We start from the raw sequence: 14399 nt of genomic DNA, 5'->3' as shown, positions 1-14399 counted from the left end.
ATTCAGGAAGCCCTTCCCATTGTCAGTGCAATTGAAAAGCACCAGTCCATCATGGTTTCCCTGGTGTTGGCCAAGACTGGTGCTGTGTGGGAAAGATTCCATGAACTCAGTCCTTTCGTATGGAATCATCCCATTGCCAGTGGTCTGGCAAAAGAAGAGGCCAGACCTGTCCAGCAAGTCCATCCCTTCCTCGCTGCAAGTAAACGGTCTCCCTAACATGTGGACTGCACAGCTCTTCATATATGAGGCCGCACTAGCACCCAGCCTGAAGAGATCCTCTCCACTGTATCGCTTTTGGTGCTGGTAAAAGTTTGCACTGATCAAGAATCCTCTCCCACATGGGCCACGTGTGTACAGTTTCTGCAAGGGGTGTGATCCCTGGTGTTCGGCCAAGCGCAAAATGTCTTTTAAGAGTGGGTCACACGCCTCACATGGGTGGGCTTTCTGGATAACTGCACCTGACTCGGGAGTCCTGAGCTGCGACAATCCTACAGAAATGCTCTGCTCAGGAGTCTCCTCATTATCTGTTTCACGCCAACAACCTGAAAGCAAAAAGATGCTGGTGAGGTACATGTTGGCTTTGGTGGACGGCCGCAGCCCCATCACGTATGTGTGTGTGAAACACCGAAGAATGAGGGCACTGGCTTGCTGGTGGGACAAGGGAGGCAGGGTCAGGGTGAGGAAAGGCCCACTGTCAGCCCAAGGCCTCTCAAGGTCATAGTCAGGAGAAAGGACGGGTAGACACATGTGGTACATGGTATGGGGAACAAAGAACAAAGAAGAGCTTTCCAGCTCACTCCTCTACGGACAAGGGCCTTGGCGGCTGGTGCCAGCCGAGCTCTGGCAGAAGGATGTGTCCAGGCCCAGGAAAACCCACCTGCGAGTAGGTAGCTGGTTCTTAAGGAGTATTGGAGGCTATGTGCACAACTCATTGCACATTAAAGCAGCCAGCACTGCAGAGCAGGGAAGAATGAACGAGACACAGAGGCCAGAAAAGGGAGGAAACAGCCAAGAGATGGAAGACAGAAGAGAAGTTCCAAGTGGACAAAGCGCAAGAATGGGGAAGGAAAGGCAGAAATGAGGTATCGCTATAGGCCTTGAGAAAAAAACACCAATGGACACAAAGTGGGCTGAAAGTATGATCTGAACCCAGCACTAACGTGCCACTCCTCCAGCTCCCGTTCTGCAGGGCCAGGTCCTCTCTGGGTCTCTCTCACTGTGGCTGGAGTCAGGTCTGCCCCGTCAGACACCCAGGGCTTTCTGCCCCTCTCCAACTGGGCCACTACATGGGATCTGAAGTTGTCAAGAAAACACAGGCCAGATGAATGGCTCAGGCAGTCCCACCCCACAGAGAAGAAAATTAAATGTTAAAAAACAGAGCCTCGAAGGAGCATTTAGCAGAACAGCCCTGAGACATCCATGAGCAGTGACCGCACCAGTACCTGTAATTCCTGGCATGCTCAGGCCCCAGGAAATGTCAACTACAGAATGAGGGCAGAACCTGGGACACCGAGGTACCACGGATCTGGACAGTTACCTGGCCAAGGAGCACACAAGCCATGCTGAACCTGTTGAACAGACTGAAAAGCCCTGAACCCCTAACCCAATTCCTGCAAGACTTTGGGCAGAAAGTGCTGGAACTGCTCAGGAAGGGAGGGGATACTGCACACAGCCCAGCCCTGGTACCCACAGCCCTCCCTACTCTGGGAACCAAAGAAGGGAGGGAGAAGAGTCACTGAGCTGGCTGGACAAAAAGAGCTGTCTCTAGGAAACAGGGGAATAACCAAACCCAAGGGACACTGGAGGGAACGTGAGGGCCTGTGGAAGGCAGCCTCTAAGATGGCCCTGGGACTGTCTACCTCCCGGTATTCCTGCCCTTGTGTAAGCCTCTTCCTTTCTGTAGGCTGGACTGCCTGACCCATTTCTAAGGATAATGGGATGTCACTTTCAAGGTCAGGTTAGAAAAAGACCGGATTCCATCCTGGGCATTTTCTCACTCACTTACTTGGAGAGAAGGCAGCTTCCATGTTAGGAGGTACACTACAGAAAGGCCAACATTACAAGGAACCGAGGGAGGGCGCTGGCCAACAGCCAGAGAGGAACTATTCTCACAGTTCAACAAGCCACAAGAAACGAAATCTTGCGAACAACCACATGAGTGAGTTTGTAAGTGGATTCTTCCTGAGACTGGCCTTCAGATGAGAACACAACCCTGGCTGACAGCTTGACTGAAACCTCATGAGACAGCCTGAGCAAAAAGTACGCAGGTTAGCTGTGACCAGGTCCCTGACGCACTGAAACAATGGATTTTTACTGTCTTAAGCCACTAAATTGTGGGGTAATTTGCTATATACCAATAGATAAAACAAGGACTTACCCAGTGAGGCCACAAGCGCAAAGTTCTCCAGCATCACATCACGGTACAGGAGTCTCTGAGCTTCCTCAAGGAGCTCCCACTCCTCCCGGGAGAAGTACACGAACACATCCTCGAAGGTCACACAGCCCTGTCACGACGGGGGACAGTTGAGCCCACAGGCCACAGGGGTCTCCAGTCTATCCACTCACACAACCAGCCCTGGTCCCTCTCCTCCTCGCCTCCCCCCTCAGAGCAGATACCAGGCCTTGGCACCACCAGTGCCTGCTCTCTCCTCATGTCTCTCTGATCACTGTGTGCGGCCCAGAGCCAGGCAGGTGGGCAGATAAACACTGTGTAAGCTGTGGGTCCTCCATGAAGGGCACCAGACTCTCTAGTTGGCCAGCCCTCCTGGTGTCCTTCAGACCATGCCTCCCAGACACGACCATAAGGCCATCAGTTCACACTTCTCCCAACATGTACATCATTCTTTGAACCACCCCTTCCGCCCAGTTGGAACGAACCATCATTACCAACAACAACTTTCTGGTCCACAACATATGCACCTACAGGGCACACACAACCCCATGCCACTCTGCACATGGTGCGTGGGAAGTACTCATGTATCTTTGTGACAGGCACCACTGTCACCCAGCGCCTAAGCAAGAGACCCAGTCCTCAGTCCCAAGTTTCAACTTTCTTGTTATTAGCTGCATTGCCGCCATGACCTGGAGATACTCCCTCCTAAATGTAACGCACAGCTTCACCCCATTCCACATATTGGCCACCACCTTTTGAACTTCTGCAACCAGCACCTCTCCCAGAACTAAAAACCTGTATCCAGCTTGATGTTTCAACTAAGGAGTCTCTGGGACTTCTTACACTAAACATGAGAAAATCCTACCTCCCAATATAACCACAGAAAACTACTCCTGCTACCAGCTTCCCTATCTCAGTTGATGGCATTTCCATCACTCAACCAGGTAAAGAAAACAAAACAAAAAAAACAAACAAAAACCCCCAGGGTCACCCACAACTCATCCCTTTCTCTCATTCACCCTTCACATCAGAAAATCTGGTCACCCTGCTTCAAAAACAGATACAAAATCCACCAACATCTCTCACCTCCACAGCCACCTCTCTGGGTCAGTTACCATCAACACTCACAGCCTATTGCAGTAGGTGCCCCACTCATACCCAACGCTCTGTTCTCGACCAGGGAGCCGCCGAAGGGAGTCCATTAAAATCTAAGTCAGGTCACCTCTCTCTTCTGATCCAAATCTCCCATGTCTTTCACCACCCTCAGAATGAGGCCCAGCTCCTCGGCCTGCCATTCCTGTCTGACTCCTGACCCTATTCCCAACAGACAATTAAGATCTGTGGTTCCTTGAGGACACCCACTTCAATCTTACCTCCCAGCATTTACACAAGGCCGTTCCTGGGCCCGATACACCCTTCAGTCTTCATCCTATTGGCTGCCCGGAGTAGGAACCTCTCTATCTAACTCCTGGCCTGAATTCAGAATGCTGGGCTAGAAATGACCTCCCCCCGAGTTTAAGGTCCCCAGACTCAAATGCAGACAGAGAGAAAATTAAAGAGTCCTAGAATATCACTATGTCTCATCAGAAAGCCCACTGGGCCCTACTTTAAAAGCAAGTACCAAACTCATACACTTCCCTAACCTCCACTGCCACCACTCTGGCCCACCCACCATCAACATTCACCGGGTCTATTGAGGTGAGCTCCGTTCTGGGCTCCCTGCCCAGCCCCATGCCCCGCAGTCTTTCCACTCTGCAGCCAGACGGTCTGTCAACACCTAAGTCAGATCATCTCGCTTCTTCGTTCCAAATCTTCCACGGCTCCCACGACCATCGGAACATAAGCCCGGCTCCCCAGGCTGCCGTTCCAGGCCTGACTCCTGACCACCTGCTGTGTCTTCCCACCAGATGTAACAGGGACCCTCGGTTCCTGGACACTCCTAATTCATTCCCCCCGCCTGGCTCCTGCACCTTGGAAACCCTTGCACACCTCATCCCAACGCTGCTAGTACTGGGAACCTCGCCGCACATCCGCCGGGAGCGACCGCCCTCCGCCGCCTTTACGCTCAAGAGCAGGGAGCGCTGCAGACTCAGTGAGGCAGGTCCTTGAACCCGCCACCCCTATATCCGCGTCGGGAGGGCCTGGGGACCCTCTGCTCACCTGAGCCCCATCCATCAGCGCCAGGGCCGCCATGGGGTCCTGTGAGCAGAACAGGGCCGTGAGAAGCGGGCAAGCCGGGCAGGCCCTGCGGGATCAGCCGGAACCCCAAGGCCCCACTAGGCGGGGAGGCCTCGGGCCGACCGCCGGCCTCCGACCCGCGTCCCCCGTGTGGAAACCCGCACAGGCTTAGGGCGCCGCGGCCGGGGGCGTACGAGGACAGAGCGCGGAGGCGGAGGCCTCGGGAAGGGCGCAGCCCCGGAGGACACCTCCGCGCAAGGCAGCCGGTCCCACGACGGGGCTCACGGAGGGCAACAAAGGCGCGCGTTTTACCGTCCTTCCCTGCTCGGTTCCGAAGAGCCACGGGGGAAGCGGACCGCCCCAGCCCCAGAGCCTCCGCCGCCGGTGCCGATACTCCGGGCACAGGCAAAAGACGTCACGACGCCGACGCCGAAAGCCCCTCCCCAGCCTGGCCGGGCGGCGGGAAACGCCGCTCTTCCGGGCTGCCGTAGGCACGACGTCGACGCGGCGAGCACAGGCTTCTGGGTAATGTAGTTGGTGCCCTGCATCGACGAGGCAAGGGGCGTCTTTCTGGCTTTTCCTGGCAGCGCAAAGCCGCCCGGGGCGGAGGCCGTTTGGAGGAGAAAGATAAGGGAGAAATGTGGCCCGGTAGTGCCAAAGCTCCTCTTAAAGGGGACGCACCCATATTTCTGCGGTCACCTGGGACAAAGCCACGTCCTCAGAGGTCTCCAGCACGTGATGCAGTCTTTAATCCTGAGGGAGCTGCTTCACCTCTCTGAGCTTTGGGGACTGAGATTGATTGATTGATTGATTGATTGATTTTTAAAGATTTTATTTACTTGACAGAGAGAGACACAGCGAGAGAGGGAACACAAGCAGGGGGAGTGGCAGAGGGAGAAGCAGGCTTCCCGCCGAGCAGGGAGCCCGATGCGGGGCTCGATCCCAGGACCCCGGGATCACGACCCCAGCCAAAGGCTGACGCGCCCAACGACTGAGCCACCCGGGCGCCGCGGGGACTGACATTTAAATTGAATAGTGAATATGCCTCGCTGGTGGGCCTTTCTGTAGTATCCTTAAATGTTCCTCTAATTCGTTGATTCCCAAATTTAAGCCCCTGACAGGCAGTATCATCATCACCTGTGAACTTGCTGAAAATCAAAGTTCTCTGACCCAACCTACACCTTCGGACGTGTAAGCCCCGGGGGCGGGGCCCCAGCTTCAGCTTGAGAACTGGAACTCTCTTGAATCACGACCAGGGCACCTGGGTGGCTCCCTCAGCGCTTGGTGGAGAGCCAGCTTCTCCCTCTCCCTCTGCTGCTCCACCTGCTTGTGCTCTTTCTCTCTCTCTGTCAAATAAATAAAATCTTAAAAAAGGAAAGTCATCACTGCCCCCCTTCCTCCCAAATTTAATGACTAAAATGGGAAAATAGTACAACCTACGTCATGGGAAATGAGATGATAAATACTTAACACAGGGCCTAGTGCTAAATACATACAAGCTGTTATTGTGATTATTCATCATCACAAAGTTCTCACATGTTTATTCTACAAGGCAGGGGATGGGAGTGTCACTCCAGCAGCAGCTGGGAGATGACTTAGCTATCACTTAGGTCACCCAGGAGAGGGCTGATACCTGGTCATTTCCATTGTTTGCACAGAGTTCTTGGTTTTGTCTGTGCTCTGACATGATGATGGGATGGTTCCGTCTTTGTCTCAGTCTGTCATGGTCACTGAGTGGCCTTGACTGAGGTTGGTGTTCTGTGAACTTGTTTATGTTGGACGGGAGAATCCCAGAGTTTAGAGCTGAGTGCCAGACCGGCTACTAACGCCATGACCTGGCCCTCAGGATCCCTCTGAGCTCCTCTTTCCCTTTCCATTACGACCCTTCCTGTGGAAAATTTCCGCCTGTAATACAGATGGAAATTAGTCCCACACAGAGAGTTCTAGGAAGAGGGAACATCACACTCAAAGCTCTGAGTATGTGAGGATCCTGTGCATTGGAGAAAGTGGAAGTGCAGGCTGCGGAGATCTGAGGTCAGGGCCTTGGTGACCGGCCCCCCTGAGAGGCTGGTCAGAGAGGCCTCCCAGAGGAGAGGAGTTCTGAGTTGGGACAAGCTGAGGGCACAGATATGCCGGAGGGGACATTGTTCTAGAGTGCCCCGCTGCTGGTGAAGCCTGCAGAGATCCCCTTAGTCAGAGGTGACTGGACTGTGGCAGAACCAGGGACCTGGGTCCAGTTTGGGCAGTTGGTGAGGGGCACCCAGAGGCAGATGCAGGCAGAGCACACTCAGGCACACCACGAACATACACAGTTTGGGAGCAGACCCTACATCACCATCATACCCAGATCTACCAAAAATGTATTGGCAGACGTGCACACCCAGAGACACACATACAGGACACAAAGTCCTGTGCAGATGCACACACAGATACCCACCAAGACATAGACATAAGAGTTGGGGGTACTGGTATATCAACTGAAGACTCGTGCACCCACAAGACAGACACAGACGTAGAAGGACACCCAGATACAAGTCCCACACACCTGGGATCATGACCTGAGCCGAAGGCAGACGCTCAACGACTGAGCCACCCAGGTGCCCCTATAATATATGTGTTTTAAACTATTAATGTACCTATAGAATTTTATTAAACACATCTCTAAATATATAGGGATGTCAACGGTGCCCGGGTGGCTCAGTCGTTAAGCATCTGCCTTTGGCTCAGGTCATGATCCCGGGGTCCTGGGATCGAGCCCCGCATCGGGCTCCCTGCTCCGCGGGAGGCCTGCTTCTCCCTCTCCCACTCCTCCTGCTTGTGTTCCCTCTCTCGCTGTGTCTCTCTCTGTCAAATAAATAAATAAAATCTTTAAAAAAATAAAACATTACAGAAATATTTGAAACAGGTCTTGAAAAGCACACCTTTTATAATCATTAAAAAATAACACATGAAAACATGTGAATCTTGTATTTATATCAGAAAAAAATAATTTCAAGGGAGAAAGCATCACCAAAAAGATAAAATATGTAATTTGTAATACTGACTCAAATTACATAAAGAAACTATTTCAGAATAACAAGGATAAAGATACCAGTTCATGATTATATCAAGCATTTTTATATTAGCCATCTCAAATTATTTTTTTTTTTGCTAAATAATGATATCCCTGTGTATTCTTTTAAAGATTTTATTTATTTGAGAGAGAGAGAAAACAAATGGGGAGGAGGGGCAGAGGGAGGTGTCCCCTGTAGTATTTTAGATGTGTATCTTGTATCCATGCTATTGTTGGATATTTTTTATTTTTATTTTTTTTTAAAGATTTTATTTATTTATTTGAGAGAGAGAGAACACATGAGAGGGGATAGGGTCAGAGGACGAAGCAGACTCCCTGCCGAGCAGGGAGCCCAATGCGGGACTCGATCCCGGGACTCCAGGATCATGACCTGAGCCGAAGGCAGCCGCTCAACCAACTGAGCCACCCAGGCGCCCTGTTGGATATTTTTAAAAAGATTTTATTTGTTTGACACAGAAAGAAAGAGAGCGAGCGAGCCCAAGCAGGGGGAGCAACAGGCAGAGGGAGGAGGGAGAAGCAAGCGCCCCGCTGAGCAGGGAGCCCAATGCAGGGCGCAATCCCAGGACCCTGGGATCATGACCTGAGCCGAAGGCAGTCACCCAACTGACTGAGCCACCTGGGCGCCCCCCAAAATCTCCACTTTCTTAAACCCTCCTACAAACCACTGAGCACAAGCCCAGAGCCTGGAAGACATCCTAACACCCTTTTATTGAGTGTTGCACACTTCCAAGAGTGCACTATCCCCCCTGCAGTGTACCAGTGCACCCCACTCTGTTCCACTACAGGTATTAGGTGCATTTCTGGTGCCAGAGGGCACTGGCGCCAACTATCCATAAACCCGAACACTTCTCTGAATTCCAGGCTTGCACATCCAGCTAGATAGCAATACCTCCTCTTGGATGTCTGGGAGAAATCTCAAAACGAGCACAGAACCCAATTCCTCATCTCGCCCTACCCAGCTGCACCTTCCCACCTTAGCCACAGTGGCTAGGCTGGAACTCCAGGGACAAGTGACAGGACCAAAGTCACGTGGCTGGGGATGGGCATGGTGCAGACAGGCTGGAATCCCAACGAATCGCAACTCCAAGCTCTTAGCCCTTAGGCCACTCTGCCCCCTCCACACCTGTCCTCACATGCCCGTTTCGATCCTTCTCTCATACTTCCAGGGTTCCCAGACACATTTGGTGTCAGAGCTGGGCTCTCTGACTGAACATGTAAGGGAAGGCTGCATGGTAAGAAATGGGAGATGAGGGAACAAACCTCTCAGTCCTTCATCCGCGGGACAGCATGTCACAACTGCTTTGGGACAGACACAGGCCCCGGCTTCTGAATGTGCTGCATTGTACCAAAGAGCTCCCAGGTGGGAAGGAAACATTCTCTGTAGAGAGTGTTTCTTCAACCCTTATAGACCCAGGAGTTCAGCTATAGATAGAGCTACAGTCACTGGTCTACGCAGGGAGGATGGAGGAGGAAGGAGCCCTTGGAAGGCAACTCTCTTTCCCAAGTAATAGAAAACTATACATGGCGCCATTTAATAATCAGAAGTGCTGTGACTACTGACTCATTGAGAAGTGCATGAATGAGGAAGTGTGGTAAAGCGCCAGAGAATGGTTCCGGCCCACAACGGTGAAGCAACACTATGCCTGTGGTCATTGACAAGGTTCTGAGGAGGGCTCAAAGTGAGAATGATTATATTTATATTAAAAATTGCACAATTTTTTTTATCATGAGGCAACAATGGTCACCTCATATAGTTCAGCATTTGTCCTCAAAGACAGTCCCAAAGGAAGGAGGTATTCCCGAATGCCCTGCCTGATGAGAGCACAAAGGAAGTAAGTCCACGGGGGTAAACGTGAAAGTATGTGCACCTGCACGTATTCAGCTCCATCCCTCAGGTAAATCCCAGTCACTGTTCTTTATAACAACACTTGACACATTCTCATAAGATTAAACAATGAGATTCCTTATCCTTGTTTGTTTTTTCTCCAGAGATTATCATGAATTTTACTGGAATGTGTGGTTTACTGTGTTAGCCCTAATCTGACCCCGGAAAACTACTGAGGTGGACTTGGAGAAGCCCCTCAAGAGATTTAAAAAAGTGAAAAACCCAGTCAGAGGAAAGAAATATTTAAGACTCACCTAGGAAGACTACACAGCTACATGATTACCATCATGCCTCAGAGAAAATAAAGAAAAATGCAGATCTGGATCAAGGAAAAGTGAGCAGACTGGATGTTTAAAATGACATGAAGAAAAGGCTTGTTTTTTTTAATCGAAGATTTCTCTCAGCACTCTTACTCAACATAGTACTGACATCCTAGCTGGAGCAATTAGGCAAGACAAAGAAATTAAAAGGTATCCAAATGAAAAAGAAAGAAGTAAAACTGTCATTATTTGCAGATGATATATTCTTATATTGAAAATCCAGGGACATCTGGGTGGCTCAGTCGGTTAAGCATCTGCCTTCAGCTCGGGTCATGATCCCAGGGTCCTGGGATCAAGTCCCACATCGGGCTCCTTGCTCAGCAGGGAGCCTGTGTCTCCCTCTGCCTGCTGCTCCCCCTGCTTGTGCTCTCTACCTCTGACAAATAAATAGTTTTTAAAAAAGGAAAAAAAAAAGAAAATCCAAAAGACTCAAATAAAAACTGTTGGATCTAATCAGTGAATTCAGTAGAGTTGCTGGATATGAAATCTATATACACAAATCATTTGCATTTCTTTTTTTTTTTTTAAATAGAGGTGGACCTTTTAAAGAGCCACTTCTTTTTTTTTTTTTTTTAAGATTTTATTTATTCATGACGGGAGAGAGAGGCAGAGGGAGAAGCAGGCTCCCAAGGAGCAGGGAGCCTGATGCGGGACTCAATCCCAGGACTCTGGGATCATGACCCGAGCTGAAGGCAGACGCTTAACCATCTGAGCCACCCAGGTGCCCTCATTTGCATTTCTATACACTAACAATGAAACATCTGGGGGGGAAAAAAACCTATCTCGTTTAAAATAGCATCAAAAACAACAAAATACCTAGGAATGAATTTAACCAAGGAAGTGAAAGATCTGTGTAATGAAAAATATAAGATTCTGTTAGAAGAAATGAGACACAAATGGAAGGATATCTTGTGTTCATAGATTAGAAAAAATAATACTGTTAAAATGTCCATGCCACGCAAAGCTATCTACAGATTCAACACAATCCCTATCAAAATTCCAATGGCACTTTTCACAGGAATAGAAGAAACAATCTTAAAATTTGTATGGAACTGCAAGATCCCTAATAGCCAAAGCAATCATGAGAAAGAACAGGTAGCATCACATTTCCTGATTTCGACTACATTACAAAGCTATAGTAACCCAAACAGTATAGTATTGGCTAAAAATAGACAGACCAACGGAACAGAATAAAGAGACACAATTAAAACCCCACATATACAGTCAACTAGTATTTGATGAGAGCCAAGGATATCAAATGGGGAAAAGATAGTCTTTCCAACAAATGGTGTTGGAAAACTGGATAATCCCATGCAGAGAAATGAAATCGGATCCCTATCTTATACCACTCACAAAAATTAACTTGAAATGGATCAAAGACTTAAACATAGACCTGATGCTATAAAACTCTTAGAAGAAAACAAGGGAAGCTCCAAGACAGCAGTTTTGGCGATGATTTTTTGGATATGATACCAAAGGCACAAACAAAAGAAAAAATCAACAAGTGGGACTATATCAAACTTAAAATCTTCTGCATTGCAAAAGAAACAATTTAAAAAAAAAATAAAAAGGCAGCCTATGGAATAGGAGAGAATATTTGCAAACCATGTTACCAGATAAGGGGCTAATATCCAAAATTTTATAAAGAACTCATGTAAGTCAGTAACAACAACAAAAAAACAATCTGATTAACCCGTGGGCAGAACTATACAAACATCCTTCCAAAGACATCCAAATGGCCAACCGGTACAGGAAAGGGTGCTCAGTATCACTAATCATCAGGGAAATGCAAATGAAAACCACAACGAGGTATCACCTCACACTTGTCAGAATGGCTAGTATCAAGAAGACGAGAGATAAATGTCAGCAAAGATGTGGAGAAAAGGGAACATTTGCGCACTGCTGGTAGGACTGTTAGCTGGTCATTTTGGAAAACAGTATGGAGGTTCTTCAAAAAACTAAAAATAGGGGCTACCCTCTGGTGTCCCCTCCCTCCTTGGGAGCTTTGTACTATCACTTTGCTATCGCTCAATAAACCTTGCTTTGCTGCCCACCAATCAATCAATCAATCAATAAAAATAATTAAGGGGTACCTGGGTGGCTCAGTCAGTTAAGCATCTGCCTTTGGTTCAGGTCTGAGCTCTCTGTTCAGTGGGGAGCCTGCTTCTCCCACTCCCTCTGCCTTCCGCTCCCCCTGCTTGTACTCACTCTCTCTCTCTCAAATAAATAAGGAAATAACCTTAAAAAAATTAAAAAGCAAACCACCATATGGTCCAGTAATCCCACTTCTGGGTATATACATATCCAAACGAAATGAAAACAGGATCTCAGAGATATCTGCACTCTCATGTTTATTGTAGCATTGTACACAAGAGACAAGATATGGTAACAACTTAAGTGTCCATCAAAGGATAAAGAAGATGTGGCATATATACAACGGAGTATTATTCAGTCATGAGAAAAAAGGAAATGCTGTCATTTACGACAATAAGGATGGCCCTTAAAGGACATTATGCTAAGTGAGATAAGTCAAACACAGAAAGACAAATACTATATATTTTTATATGTGGAATCTTAAAAGAAAAACAAAGAACTGAACTCAAATAAGAGTGGAATGATGGTTACCAAAGGCTTGGGTGGGGGGATGTTGTTTAAGGGTACATACTTGCAACTAGTAGATAAATAAATTCTGAAGATCTAATACACAGTAAAGGGATTACAAGGAACAAAACTATATTACAAACATTAAACTTGGCAAGAGACTAGATCTTAACTGTTCCTACCACTAGGAACACAGGATACCACTAGGATATAGGTGTTAATGCTATAATGGCAATCATATTGCAATATAAATTCATCAAATCAATGTTGTACACCTTAAACTCACATGTTATATGTCAATTATATCTCAGTGAAGAATAAATAAGTGAATAAATAAATGAAGCCTTAAATGGTCTTAAATGATGCAGAAAATGTACCCATTCATATATATGTCCTTAGCTCCTTACATATGAAATAATTTTAGGTGACAATATTTTTAGTGTTCTAATTTCTTTTAAATGCTTCATAAATTATGACTTCACATTTATCACAAATACTAAATGACCCTTACTAGTTGAGTCTGTTTTTTAACAAAGAAGGATTTCGATAAATATTTGTTTAGATGCTGTCAAGTGTCCAGCTCTCCTGTCACAGAATGGCAGTGAGTGTGTATTAAGTCAGGTGAAGGGATGAGGCCCCTTCGCTCCCATCTGCCACCCCAAACAAAAACAACTGAAAACAAATTGTTATGGGTTTGTCAGGGAAACCTGAAAGAAACCATGAATGCATTCCTTTTTCTGTTAACATCGACTTTTCTTTCTCCTCCTTTATGCCTTTTCTTTTTAAAAATATTCCATGATTGCTTTTCAGCGCATATTAACACTGAGCTGTAGCTGAAGGTTTTGAAACTGCACAAGAACCACTAGTTTCCTCTCCTTTTTGAATTCTCATTTATAGAGTAAGGTCCAAGCTGAGTCAACTTCCAATAGGACCCTTTAGAAGACAGTAAGTGATGATCTGCTTCAGGAGATTTTTCTCTCAATGTTGACACTTACAGGGTTTCTCTTTGGTATAATTTCTCAGATGCCGAGCAAGAGGTTTCCTCTGGCAAACATTTTCCTCAGGAGTTACATTCTCCCCAGTATGAGTTCTCTGGTGTTGACTGAGGTAAGTCCACTTGCAAAAGGCTTTCCCACATCTCTTACACTCACAGGGTTTCTCCCCAGTACGAACACTTAGGGGGTGCATGAGGGATGAACGAAGGCTGAAAGTGTGTTCACATTCACTGTATCCACAAGGTTTTCCCCACCGTGACTCCTCGTGTAGAGTTAGGGAAGAGTGGTCACAAAAGGCTCTCTGATCTTTATACTCAAAAGGATTTTACCCCAGTGTGGATGCTATTAATGCCAGAAATAAAAATGGTGAATGAAGACCTTCCCACATCACTGCACTCAGGCCTTCTCTCCTGGGAAAACCCTATGTGATGAGTGAGTTAACAGCTGTCACCAGAGGTTTACCCACATACTTTGTACTTGAAGAGACTTTCTCTTGGGTGGGGGAAGTTATTTTGGACAAAAGCAGAGCTGTCCCAGACTTTCCCACATTCCTTGCATTCACAAGGCCTCTCCCAGTGTGAATCTGCTGGTGCCGCATGAGGTCTGACCTGCAGCTGAAGGCCTTCCCACACTTGGAAGTACTCCCCTGGCTTCACTCAATGTAAATCCTCCCCTGGCTTCGCTCAATGTAAATCCTGCCCTCTCAAGAAAGGTTTTCTCACATTCGCTGTGGTCACAGGCTTCCCTCAGCATGATCTGCTGATGTCGAACAACCACGCCAACATTTGTTAAACTTCCACTTGTAGAAATTCTGCCCATAGACCATGGAAGCTTTCTGTGGCCCATGTGAGTGGTTCATGGAAAGCACCCCCCTCCCTGAGAGACTCACCTTCATGAAAGTCCTGAATGCAGATTAGCTGTTATGTGCTTAGAGCTCACCTTCCTGGGAAGACTC

The 14399-nt window shown here is 47.7% G+C and overlaps 1 protein-coding gene across 1 annotated transcript in view; it reads right to left on the bottom strand.

The window, feature by feature from the left end:
- ZNF304 (zinc finger protein 304) overlaps window positions 1-4991 on the bottom strand; it is an 8533-nt gene extending 3542 nt beyond the window's left edge. The window contains 3 exon segments of the mRNA XM_034986180.1: window positions 2-542; window positions 2378-2504; window positions 4553-4991. Of these exon segments, the coding sequence (XP_034842071.1) occupies window positions 2-542; window positions 2378-2504; window positions 4553-4585 (701 nt within the window). The 5' untranslated portion in view covers window positions 4586-4991.
- Between the last annotated feature and the right edge of the window lie 9408 nt (window positions 4992-14399).

The sequence above is a fragment of the Mirounga leonina genome, unplaced genomic scaffold (assembly GCF_011800145.1).
Source record: "Mirounga leonina isolate KUSES-001 unplaced genomic scaffold, KU_Mleo_1.0 Mir_376, whole genome shotgun sequence".
Taxonomy (NCBI): domain Eukaryota; kingdom Metazoa; phylum Chordata; class Mammalia; order Carnivora; family Phocidae; genus Mirounga; species Mirounga leonina.
The sequence above is the reverse complement of the archived record's forward strand: the minus strand, read 5'-3'. Positions and strand labels throughout refer to the sequence as shown.